This window comes from Colletes gigas, unplaced genomic scaffold, assembly GCF_013123115.1.
Source record: "Colletes gigas isolate AHSC1104 unplaced genomic scaffold, ASM1312311v1 Colletes_gigas_Sc00025, whole genome shotgun sequence".
NCBI lineage: Eukaryota > Metazoa > Arthropoda > Insecta > Hymenoptera > Colletidae > Colletes > Colletes gigas.
Window position 1 is genome coordinate 2,786,683 of NW_025106654.1, and position 14,148 is coordinate 2,800,830.

Here is a 14,148-nt window from a genome sequence, read left to right on the forward strand (position 1 = left end):
GAACCGTTAGAAGTAAATGCAATGGGGTCAGTGTCCATAATTTGCATTGCTGGGCAGGTCAAAATCTCCTCCAGAATTAGAATAATTGATCGGATCGTAAAATCTTGTTCTCTAACAAACCTTTTAAAGAATTATTCTTAAAAAAATAATCCAGAATTTTGAAAAATTAAAAGATTGGTTCGAACCTCTATAATTCGCATGTAAGAAAATGTATACAATAATAACATTTTATATATTATTTAATAATACATAAAATGCCATTAGTATGTAAATTAATTTACATTCCTCATAGTTACTTGAACGTAGTAGACCCAAAGTTAGATTAAGCTACAAATTAATTCATTTTTCAACAAATTCCTTGCCCCGTAACTATACTAACACAAGGTTCCCTACAATATGCTCTGTCCAATGTTGACTGTGACTTACCGTATATAATTCGCGCGAACAAATGTAGCAATCTACTTGAGCCACACTGTAGTGGTCTTGTTAACACGTTCACTGTCCCCTAACCCACACGTGGGACGGAACAGCTTTGATTAAAGAGGCTTATCGCTTACCGAGACCTATGACTGATGCCCATTTCTCCTTAAGCTACCATTACACAGGAAGTGGTTTCGCAGGAAATGGCGTTCGCCGCGAGGGCTGGGATTTTTACCGATTTTTCTGTATTCGTATATTCGACAAATGAAATTCTACTATTATCAAAATACTTGGAATTCACCTTTTTTTATCATTCTTTGGTTCTATGCTATTTATTGCACTATTAAAAGCCATAAGAGTAATATGTGCCAAATGATTATTATTTATTTTATAGTTAACACATTGTTTCACTCAAATAACAAACTATTACCATTATTTAATTATTTTCTCAGATCCTTCCTTTATGACAAATAAAATTCTACTATTATTAAAATACTTGGAATTCACCTTTTTTGATAATTCTGTGGTTCTATACTATTTATTGCACTATTAAAAGCCATAAGAGTAATATGTGCCAAATGATTATTATTTATTTTATAGTTAACACATTGTTTTACTCAAAAAGCAAACTATTACCATTATTTAATTATTTTCTCAGATCCTTTCTTTATGGATATTCTAACATTTTTTTTTTACATTTGTTTTGTTGTCTTTGGTTTGACGGGCGGGGAAATATTTGAAACTTTCATCACATCTCGTTTTGGTTAATATTTAAGAGACGCGTAATATAAAGAGATCAACGTCTTAAGGAAAAGAGAGACGTCTGGAAAGATATATAACGTATTAATCTTCGTAACTAGATTTTAAGGAAGAGATATATTTTTTTATATTTATCGATTGCCCGCCGGTCTGTTCTTTATCTCCAGTGAATTTAATAAATCATCTATCCCGGGGTTGACTGAGAAGGATTGCGATATGATGCCCAGAAGAACTGCAAAGAGCTATACAAAAAATGCCCCTGAGTGATGTTCACGATGCGAGGGAAATCCTTCTCTTCATAATGCTATTAGTCAATAGTTTACGTGATAGGAAACCATCGTGAATCACGATATGTCACACGAGACGACGGTGAAATAAATTCTTTCAAGAATTCGAACTATTAAATTTAAATCTTTTACGATTCTCCAAAAACTATCCAACGAATTTACCTAACTTTACAACAGAAATATTGCGAAAACTTATTCTTATTCTATATTCGAACTAATTGCAAGAAAATGTCTTCATTGCCATCGTCTATTTAAAAAGGATTGACTTTTTTTCCCCCGTTTTTTCCATGTCAAACGAAACGCAAATACAAAGCAGAAAAGATTAAAATACAATAAAGGTATCGCGATAAGAAGTTGCTCTCTGCATAATCTTAACATTCCGATACCTTTGAGTCCCGTTACAATAGCATGGTTCTCTTGCATCTGCTTCTAATAAAAACACAAGGGGAAAAGTTGTAACGTAGTATGAAATCGAGACGTTTAAATGTAGGCCAGCCCCCTGAGGTAACAAACTGACCTTAGGTTGCGACAATTGGAAACAGAAATTATAACAATACCAAGCATTTTAATAATTTTTACTTGCTTCCATTTTTCGTTATCCACGTCTTAAGAGGACCCAAAATTTATGGCAGTATTCTCTGATCGCACGAACGAAGATTAAAATCGCTTCTAACAGCAAGCAATATCTGAAACATCCACGTTTGCAGTAATATATCTATGTTGGTTTTTCTTTAATTTTCTTTGTATGATAGAGACGTAAAATAAGTAAAACAAAATCCGCGTTAAAGACAGAAGGTATCGAGGCGGGAATAAATCGTAAAGAGAGATTGTAAATTCTACTGCCACTTTAACGCGAACCAGTTTGTGTCTCTTGTTTTTCCGGCAGAAAATGAGTTTCACCTCCCCTCCCAAGCTACGTAATGCTTGTTGTTAGAATTCTGACTGCGACTAGTTTGCAAATCGGTTTATCTAAAGGGAACGGTCATTCCACGCCGAAATAATTTCGTTTGAAAGGATTTACCTTTGCTCGTTCGGCTCCTCGAGGAATAATAACGCGGGACGAGAGACGCGGCAGAAGAAATAAAATCTGGCGTAAAAGTAGAAAAAGAAAAAAAAAAAGGAAAGAAACGGTTCTGTGCTTTCTACCGTTCGTATTGTCCTTACTAATTTCATCGAAGCGTCAGCTGTCGCGGACGATAACTCCGGAGAGAGAAATTCTGAAAGCGTCGAATCGTCGGGGATGAACAGGGACGGGTCGTAAAGTATATTGCGAAACCAGACAGAAAGGTTTACTTTAAACGGACTGTATAGAAATAAACTCCGTTGAAATAATTTTGAGGCACGATGCAATTCCCCTACTTGACTTAAGAACTTCCGGAAGAGATGCTCCAGGCTGAACATTCGACGATAAAATTCCTATCGTCGGATAACTGTCGACGTATAGGGTGTGCAAAAGCAACAATACTCTGATACATTTTTTAGACGCCAGAGATGATATCTAAATTTTTTCAGAATTGTTCAAACACGCGTCGAAAGCCTGGACTTGAAAGATTCGCGGTATTGGTAGAAAATAAGAATGTTTCGTTAGAGTTTTATATTTTCTTTCCATTCTTTGATGCAGAAACGTAAAATGTTAGAAACACCACGCACTTGCAATCGTTCCTGAATATCTAATAGTTATTAGCATATTAGTTACAGAGGAATTTAAACTCGGTAAGTACCAAATTATTTTTGTTCAACAATCGACACCAGTCGTTTAGGAAAATCACCTAACCAGCAAATAAATTTTAATACCAGTTAATACATCGGGGTGGCGAACACTCTTAAAGTTCCATAAATAAAAATCGTCTTCCAAAAAAAAAAAAATGATTTTCGGATGCATAATAATTCTTTTTCGTTTTCCCATAAAATTGTGCAGAATTTTTTTTCACGTTATCTGGTACCGAAGTGTAGCATTTCTACGAGCTAAATTTACGAGCGACGTATTTCTGTCCATAAAGCAGTCGGTCCCGTCCATCGTAAACTTTCGAACCGATACGAGGGTCAAGTGGCGATAAAGAGAGTTTAATCTTCAGGGTGTCTGTGAAATCTTTGAAAACCGATCGAAAAAGCGCGGATCGATGTGCAGCGACGCGCAGAAAACGAATGTAAATTATTCGAATTCTTCGTGGGTCAAGTGTCCTGCAGCCTAAGAAATTAAATTGAAGCCGATTACTAATTTAAAATCGTTGGAGACCTCTAATGGGACCAATTAAATAAGATAAATACGAATATTGTATGCGGTTGAATTCGAGGAATAGAGACAAAAATTATGTAAATTAGTTTGGCCAGCGATTCGAGGGTCCAATTAAAACATATAGTTTTGCCCATTTAAATGCAGTAAGAAAGGGCAACGGATAATGGTACAGCTTAAAAATAAATAAGAACTTCCGGTTTAACGAGCGTTTATTCTATTTATTTTTAAAATCAACGCGTTCGCGATCGTACCAGTTTCTATGTTTCTTTTTTGTGTCAGAGAATATGAATTTATGATCGCAAGTAATATTTCGACGCATAGTAATCTTGAACGAATATATAAATTTGCGGATAGCAGATATAGTATAGTTTGGTATATGTTCGATAGTGGGCCTCGACTATTTATTTTTGTTCTTCCGTAATTGCTTGTGGTGCTAACTTCTTGATGAATAAAACTTTACCACTTTCGAAAGAACTTTCGTCGTTTCGGTCTGAGCAAACTCGGTCTCCCACGGAGCAATTATTTTCAGTGTATGGATAGCAGCATATGAGAATATTTCTGAATAATACACGCCCCCCAGAAGCTAGTTTCTAAGTGTTGGAATTCAATATTTTCTAACCCGTCGACGCGTTAATACATCCACTTGGCGATGAAAAATTTTGCAGAGTTACGTACACACTTTAGCAATCTCTTTGCTTTTAAACAAACGACCACGAAAATATTAGTAGACGAGAGAGCACAAGTAAAGTGGAATTAATTATCTCGCAAATCGATTATCGGTTCTTCGCAAAGAAGATTGAAATACAAATATTTCATGCCAAGTAGATTTAAAAAACATCGTGAAAATCTGTTATCGATATCCCCATAGGCGAGGTAAATTTTCACCACTTTGCGTAATTAATGGCATCGTTCGATCAGGTCTCTCGGCATTTCGTCGTAGAAATTAATTCGAACGAGTATTTTTAAAAATGTTCTTCGCATTTAAAGCACGCCCATACATTTAAAGTGGAGTTCGCTGCAAAGTTTGATGAATTTTCATGAATTTTAAAAACTTCTTAGGACCACGTACGTAAGGGTTGTTTGGACATTAATATTCGACGTGCGCGCAATATTTCCACAAATCTACAGTTCGAGAGTAGCGTCGAGACGTCGTTCCACGAGATAATACATATTAATTTTGACCGACATTAAAGATGATACGGACATTTAAACGAATAGAATAAAGGCATTGTAAATGGGGTGTATTCATCCGTTAAATTAATTTAACGACTGATCTCATTTTGTAGATCATCGTTCTAGATAAACCCTATTTCATCATCGCGTTAAAAATGTCTTAATTACTTATCTTTAGTATTGTGTCTGCTAACAATTCGATAATAAATGTTTCGTTTTCGTAAATATTAAAGAAGATAATAAAATTGTCGATTCATTTTCAAATTGTACATTACTGAAATTATGAAAAGTGAATTTTTTAATATTCAAAATTACTTCCATTAAAGTGTAAATCTGTAATTCGTTGACACGGTACTAGAATTACAAATGGCGCATTGATCCGTTACACGGGTTCAATATGCAAATTTATCATCGGCTACAGCAGATGCATTTCGATCCGCGATGACAATTAACTATTGTATTGAATATGGAAATGGATAACCACGAATTCACCTTACGTGAGCATACATTACGAACATCGTAAAGTCCTGGTCATCGATTGACATTTCGTGTTATTAAAATCGTTGGCTGCGAGTAAAAATGGTTTATTACACTCGCGTTCGTTACGAGTATCTATTTCCATTACTCGTGGTATCAATTACATGCAATTTGTTGGATAGGAGAAATATTGAACTACCATTTCAATTTGTACCGAGAACATTCTATAGAGAACATTATCTGTTTGTCAAAACCGGGCAACAAATGTTCTTCGTATAACAAATGGAAAATAATTAATTTTCTTACGAATCTGATCCAATTGTAATTGAAATTAATTCTGAGAAATTTCAATCGCTTCAGAAACTATATTCTTACACGATACTATCATTTTAAACGACTACGTTTCAAAGTTTACGCAGCTCTGGCGTTCGTCAGAGTTTGTAGATACGGTATTAAATATAGTATGATATTACTATTCATTACTGTGATTAAAGTTATACGTTAAGCTAAATACAGGGTAGTAGGCTAAGGGTGGATAAATATACGTCCGAAGTTATAAAATATACTCTCAGTTTATACAAGCTTTCATTTGGTAATAGCGCATTTGAAAATGATGCCATTAATCTTTTAAAGATCGTCGCTAGAGTCGCGATAAGGTTCACCATGGTCACTTTGATGCCAAACTACTTTAAATTCTCGTAAAAAATATGCTCTTTATCAGCATAGCTATAGAAAATACGTCTGGTTAGTAAAAGATTTCAAAACAATTATTATTATGTATATTACGGGGAAAAATTTGTTCTAAAGTAAATACAATTATAACCAAATCTTTCTTTCACATTTTTCAATGATAAAGAGGTCTCATGATGGTAGAGGGATGGAAAAGAGAAATATAAATAATTAAAATCCCTCTTCCTGCGATCACCATCGAATCATTTCAAGGGACGCCAAAAATTTTCAAGGTCTAAGGGAGGTTTTGTCAGACCATTTGTCCGAAATTCCTGTGACGAACGTCTTCGAGGCGCTCGAAAAGAGCGAAAAGGTCAGCTGTGTGATCCGAGACGTCGCCAGCGTGAGACGGAAGTACTGTAAACCGGGAATCCAACCCGAAATTACGTGCAGTGGGTGTGCAAAGCTGAACGTCGATGCGATTAGGGGTAATATAGTTGAAAGTCCACTTCCGCTGCATTAGCTTCCGAAGCGACGGCGTCGTATCTGGAACGGATGGATAGGGAGGGACTCTAGTGCGGAATCTAGCAGCCTGTACCGTCCCATTCGCTTCCTGTTTTATTTTCTTCCAACCCCTCCCCCTCACCAGCAACGAATTCTATCCAACTTCTTCTTTCGTCGAGGTCCCCGTCTCGATTTTGGCTCTCTCGCCGCCCGCTTTCGAGAACGAAATTACGTCGACGCGCCGCGACGCGACGGAAAAGCTCCCTTTAGTTCGACGAACGACCGTCGCAGGTTGCAACGGCGGCACCGTACGTTTCGAAGCTGCTGGCAGCTGCCCCCTACGCGGCGGAACCAACAGGCGCCTCCTCGTCTGATCTGGCACTGTCCTTTACCTACTTGCATTCACAGCAGCTTCGCGATTTCTCACCCCGAATCATTCGTTTGCCCGAACGTTCGAGATCGAGGACTCCCGGAGGACTTGGATCGATGGAAGAATACTTTTTCTTTTTTATTTAAGCATTTGATACCTCGTACGAGGTTTATTTCCGCTCTACAATTATTTGTAACGATTGTACAATACTCTAAATTACGATTGACACTTACGTTACATTAAATCTTAAGATTTTAAAAAGGGTGAGTGGGTATTCGTCCTATTTATGAATTTGTGAATTTCTGTCATTTTTAATTTCGATAGATTGGAAGAATGTCTGTTGCTTTCCAATTTCGAGCTTTTTTTGTTGTTGGAAATGTGCTTCACTGGCTCGCTGGCGCGATAAAAATGTCAGAACGATCCCGCGAGAAACTTCTCACTCCCATTTGCTCGCGTCCCATCGCCAAGAGGGACACGGATAATAGAAAGAAACTAATCAAGGAATGGAGAACGAGTACTTTGACTGTAATCGACGGGAAACGTTCGAACGCGGCTCGTACCGCGTAAATGCAGCATATTCTAAACAAAGTTACCAAGTTTCCACTTAGTTTTTATATTCTTAGGGTCGAAGGTGAGAGGAACGTAGAAATTTCATCAGATTTCCTGTGGTAAAACCAGATCATCGTTTCAGCTTACGACGTAAAATGGGATTCGTTTGCTTCGACGTCAACCTCGAACGAACGACACTTGCATTTCGAGCCGTAACGTAATTTTTCCGCAACCCTTTGACGACTAACGCGCGTTATAATGGGGAGCAATGGTTCGCTGAAGGTGTGGTTCCAGCATATCGCGATTCACTCTAAAAGTTACCATAATGAATTTCGCAATTGCCACTCCGGTCGGTGAAATGTAAAAACTAATACGAATAAATAAGAATTTAGCGTTCGCTAAAATTACGATCATTTATTTGTCTGTATATGTCTTAAATGAAGTTTTCTTTTTAATAATAGAAATAGTTTTGGAGAGTCGACATTTTTGGAAATTAAAATAAATCGTATTCTCCACATTCTCGATTGAACTATAATATGGTCAAAGTCCTGATTGCGAACATAAATCACGAGAGATTCCCTCCGTCGGGGAAGCTCCTAGATATACTGTAATAACGGACCCGCGGCTACCGATTTGGGTCCGATATAAATAACGAAAAGCTTACATCCTATATAAATCTCCATAGAAATATTATCTGTCAGCCATATTTCTGATGACTGGTTCATTATAGAGGCTCTAAGGGTGAAACGACGATCTATCGCGAGGGTGTGAAAACTGATCACCGAAATAGGGGATCGTCTTCTGTGTGGGTGGATGTATACGACCAGAAAACTTCGAACGGGTGCCTCGATTTCTGAATCGCGCGTGCATCTGGTGTTATTTTCAACAATCTTATGCGTTAAACGCGAACGAAACGACAGCATAATTTCTTATAGAAACAGAGGACTGTTCTCGTACCGTCGTTATGGAAAACGCATTATTCGTTTTTCATTCTTTTCAATTGTTTTACGCGCTCGAACAGATCACATTTTCAATAATACACTTTCAATTTTGGAACAAGATACTAGGCAAACGTTCATATACAGGGTGTTAGAAGGATACCAATTTGTTGATCGAGGCTTCGTTAAAAAGTTATAGAAACATTTCTGGCCACACAGTATATTTTCGGTAAGGAATTTTTTTACTCGAAAATGGTCAGGATTTCGAGGGTATGTATATTGACCAAAAATGATTGTAATTGACCCCTGCAACTAAGAATAATTTTTTCAGAACGATTTGAAATTTTTTTTCAAGGCAACCAGACAGTTATGGTCAGACATTATATTTTCAATAATGAATCTTTTTCTCGAAAATGGTTAGGATTTAGAGGGTATGTATATTGACCAAAAATGATTGTAATTGACCCCTGCAACCGAAAGTAATTTTTCCGTGAATGATTTGAAATCTTTTAATTTAATTTTTTAATAACTTTTTAACGAAGCCTAAATCAACAAATTGATATTCTTGATTTTCGTCTTATTTTGGCCTCTAGTATCTTCCATTAAAATTTTTCCCAGGGTTGGCAGAACATCCTGTATATTCTACGACGCAGAAACTTTGTTCGTGCATAATTTTGTGAAGTGAAAATTGTTTTTTTTCCACCGAATGTAAAGAAGGTTGCATACGGAATGATCCATTCGAATATTGGAAGGGATTTACCTTTGAAAATAGATTGAAGGGATAGAAACATATGAATTTCGAAGTATTCGAAGGGAGATATTGTAATTTCGTAGATGTAGATGGAAGCGTCAAGAACACCTAAAAATTCCTTAGTTCTTTGGAAAGTGAAAACATCTTTAATATAGACAGAATGGTTATAATGTCTAGTGAAATGAGTTTAATCATATTTTGTTCAATCTTACTAGAAAATTTGCAAAGTAAGAAAATGAGATTCTATTTAAATGGTAAAACCAGGTATCCATTCAAAATAGTATTTTACAAAATTACGAAACTATTATTCGTTTTAGTACAAATCAAACAGCAAATTTATTTCATTAGCATTACTATAAATCTCGTAAGTCCACTCTCGTACAACTTTAAAGTATCTAAAACTATCTAATAAGAAGCTGTTTATTAGAATGAAATTTTAACCACAAATACCGAGAAAATAGATTTCGTTCCAATTACGATAATAAATATTCATAATATAAATACGGGACATGGAATAACCGACGATTTTAAAATGAATTATTTCGTGAATAATAATAAACGTGAGATTATCATGAATTATTCCTCGTATTGTCTCAAAATAAAATTACATTTATATGTAGCATAAATATGCATATCAATATATTTGTTAAAACTTTTCTAACGTCAACGATTAATGGGATTCACTGCGTTCTTATGAAACGACATCAATTTTACGTGAAACACAAAGGGGATTTACTAAAGGAGCGCGTGGACGATTAGTTTACATAGGAACGTCACCGATCATTATTCTCTACCCGTTTCGTTTTTACGACCTTTATTAGGAAGCATTTTCGTTATTACAGAGGAGGTTAGCGAGAAACGTTCTCCAAACATCGTAGACGACACAGGTATATTTGCTTCTTTCATTATTAATATTATTTTCTAATTCTAGTTAACGATTTTGAGAAAAGCTTATGCAAACGAGAGTCTCGAAAAATATTGCAGCCTGAATATTCGTATGAATCACGTAATACGTCAACGTCTTATTAAAATATTATTCGTTGTAGGTCCTAATTTCAAAATTCGAACATCCATTTTACTTCGATCGCCAATAGTTCGTTATCTTTAAAATCATATATCTTTCATAGTCGTCCATTCGCTCGTGTTCGCTGTATTACGAAGAAACCCGCCTGTCTTTTTCTCACATTCGCGGGAGGTCCTTTAATTAGAACAATTCTTTTTACTTTCCGAAGGCACGCAGGCGCGATTAATCCTGCGAGAATACTTTCAACTTTTACGGAGTTAACGCAATTTAACTGAACGAGTAAAGCTGGATGTCGGAACTAAGCATCCCACGGGTGCTGAGAGGCGCGGATCGAAACGTTATGATATTCCTGACCCATCGACCAACACTGTGATACCAAATCTCGGTAAAAGCTAGAACGCGAAACATTTGGAAGAAGCAATTTTAACCCTTCAAACGGTATCGCGCTGCAACGAATCTATCGCTATACCGAAAACCATTTGTCACAAGAAATGGACAATGCCCGCCAAATATTCTAGATACGACGTTCACAAACTTCCATAAACCTTTTGATACCATCAATCATAAACTTCAGATTAGAAAGTTAAATGCCCTGGGTTCTGCAGGATCGTAGTCTGGCTTCCAATTATCTTTGTAATAGGTCACTCGTTGTCAAATCTAATCAGCCATTTATCCAAACCTGTATCTCTTCTATCTGATGTAGCGCGAGGATCTAGTTTAAGTCCAGTTTTGCTCAACCTCTTCGTCAACGATATCTCCAATGTTTCTCCATATTCCAAATTTTTATTAGAATCCGAAAATCTTTCACGTTCTTGATATCACGATTCGGATAATTAGAGTCTAGATTATCTCTTCTGGTACTATTTATCGATTCGTATACGCAACAGAAGCTCGACAACGTGTTCGATGAACCAGTTACCGTGTTGACATTAGTTTCGATTATTGTATCGATTGCTCTATTGTATCGAGACGATCAGTGTCGAAGCAAAACGAAACTTTTGCCGAGGTGTAGAACGAGATAACGAATATAAGCATCGAGGATTAAAGTTAAGCTTGGGCAGAATTAATGTGTCTCAAAATGCCAGAAAGGGTCCTACGATAAAGCCAAGGATTTTAAGGTTGTTTTACAGAGAAACGACAATAGAGTAGAAATTAATAATGAAAGAATTCACTTGGATCCAACGAGAACAACAGAGGTTCTCATAAGTTTACTAGGTCACACGCCTCGTATATCAAACAAAGGATCATTTTTTCGAATGGGATTAATTTTATATCACTACTTTCCATTAAAAATTTTTTAAATCAAGCGTTACAAATTAAAAACAGACGGACAAAGCTCCCAACACGCGTCTATTCGAGGATTAACGAAACCTACGGTTCGTTCCACGAAGTTGTTCCGCGAGTAGAAGAGAATTTCGACGTTTCAAGTTATTTCATCTTGACCCGTGACCCTTCAACGTGCTCTCGGGTCCATCCAACGCGGTCACCGTCTCGTTCTGAACTTTTCATCTCGAACGTCGAGACAGGGGATAAAATCTGAACCGTAACTGGCCTGGATCCGTCCGTAAAAATGCAAGCCCGAAAATTGCATCCGCGTCGCGACGTCGACTACTTACTTTCCAAGGCGGTTTCGTCGCTTCGAGGGAGAAAAGCGTCGCCGGGTAATTTATGGGGAAGAGATGACGCTTCCATTAGGCGACAAGATCTGACGAATGAAGAGGAACACAACAGCCTGTCCCGAGAGCTATGGTCCGCTTAAGTGTACTTGATAAATGGCATTAGGATGTTCTCGTGTAAACAGTTAGAATATTCGCCCCAGTGTGCACGACGCCCGGAGCTCAATCTCGCAGTTCACTTGCGATAAATTTCATTAAAAAGTTCGCGTCAGGGTCCTCATTAGAGGCGACAGAGATCTGGCCCTTTTAATTTTTTCCGTTTTCATTCTCCACGACTCGAATGTAAGTAAGTTTTTTTGTTTAATTTAAAAAGAGATTAGCGGATGAAAGGCGTTTTTGTAGTGGCGATAATATTATCTTGGAAGAGCCGACATTAACGGAGGGAGCTTCAAGTGCTAATATCTCGGGATCCTTGTTTGCAATATTAAATTATAAAACGGTATGGGATTATTCAAAGCTGAGATTATATGTTAAAGAACAGCGCATAATAAAGGATTAGCAGTTAACGTGTGATTAAGGTCCCGGGAACCTACCCATCTACACGAAACGCAGTAGTTAATATATTCACGGACGTAATGGAACAGCCTTCTATGGAATCCAGACACGCGATCGGTCGTGTACACGTACGTTCTTACATCAATAGTATTTCTACATCGTGAATTTCAAAAAGAAAAATTGCAAAGCAGCGAGAAAATGCAATAAATATACCGTAACGAGGCATGTGTATGCAATGACATCATTCAAACATAATTTACGAGTTCTTCTCAGTACCTGTGAATTATTATTCCAAACGAAAGAATTTGTCCCGGTCGCTTTCGTCGAAAAGAAACGCGCACACATGAGGTGACACCGATAGTAAGAAAATATAATAACGATCGAATGATATAGTAACATCCGACAGCTACGTATCGTTGCACGAACCCAATAAACTTCGACCATAAACTGCGAGAAGAGCGTCAAGATTTTCAGACAACCGCCGTACGTAAACAGCGCGCGCGTGTTCTCAAATCGATGATAGCAACTACGGAAAATATCTCACAGAAAAATATCTTTTCTCAAACATTTTTACGCGCTCGCCGTGTACGCACGTGCATCGTTATTTTTTCAGAAAGTTTCTCAACGGTTCTCGAAACGTTGCAAGGACACGGAGCCCCGATAATTCGTCGACGAAACCAAACGTTACGAAACTCGTCGTACGCTATATACGCGAAACTGCAAAACGGCCTTAAATCGAGGAACAGTGGCGAATTACAGTGTAAGAAGATATATCGTGCGATGCGGTTAACGTTACCTGGGTATTTGAAAGGCGATTTCGTCGAGCGAATCACTAGGCTGCAAAAGAGCGCGCTCAAAGAGCCTGCTTTGGCCCCGATGGACCTTGTTGCAGCAATGCATTGATCCGGCTGTCGGTTGTGATTGGTCCGTGCAATTGGTCCCGCGTTGGCCGCTCTGGTTCGTTCTTCCTTTTTGACGCTTTTTCCGTACCTCCTCCGCCTGACGGCGTAGGTTGTGCAGTCGGAAGAAGTACATTGACATCTCTGTTCCGGGGGAGGTCGAGTACATACGATCAAAGAGCTGACCAGAGAATGGCTGTAGGCTGATACTACCTTCGAAACCACCAACGAATCTTTGCGCGAAATATTTCAGATATCTTAAATAAGTATATAAGTATTATCTGAAAAATCAAAAGTTCAAATATTTTTTTTTGTAGAAGTGTAATTCGAGGGTCACCGTAAGCTCTCGAGTAGATATGGATTTCATTAGGACGACGAGGAAAATAATCGAAACGGTAGGGGAAGGATCAGGATTAGGATAGGGTGGTTTAGGGGATGAAAGGAAGAAAAAACGAGCGAGGGGATTGCGTTTCATCCTGCGTCCACTGAACAGACTAATGTAACAACCTGTGCTTACACCGAGGATTACCTGATATTAAGACAAAGGATGCACGCGTAGAAATCGATGTACGAACACTCGTGGGAATAGGTATCGAGAGAACGTCCTCTGTCGGTGATTGCAAGAATTACACAAAAAATAATGAATTAGTTTAATTGTATCCGCGCTGAGATTCGTTCGAAGATTCAAAGTATCGACAACAATAGGAAACTTCGTGCCTAAATAGCTATCATGCGTCTCTGAAATAATTCGTAGAGCTACCGCAGGTTATGAATTATGGAAAGAATCGTGCGTAAAACGAAGGATTCGATTCTTTGCCTCCTGATAATAACGACAACGTGCAAAGGAAACCGCGAAACTGTACGCGAACGTGGTAGTAAATAAGTAGGTTACGATTAAAAGAATTCGTGCGTGATCACGTG

At 37.8% G+C, this 14,148-nt stretch overlaps 1 protein-coding gene across 1 annotated transcript in view; it reads right to left on the reverse strand.

The window, feature by feature from the left end:
* The window catches only part of LOC122401539 (potassium channel subfamily T member 2), a 133,711-nt gene extending 120,276 nt beyond the window's left edge, over positions 1-13,435 (reverse strand). Inside the window, exon 1 of the mRNA XM_043403740.1 lies at positions 13,125-13,435. Within this exon, the coding sequence (XP_043259675.1) occupies positions 13,125-13,396 (272 nt within the window). The 5' untranslated portion in view covers positions 13,397-13,435. The remainder of the gene's footprint in view (positions 1-13,124) is intronic.
* Positions 13,436-14,148: the final 713 nt, after the last annotated feature.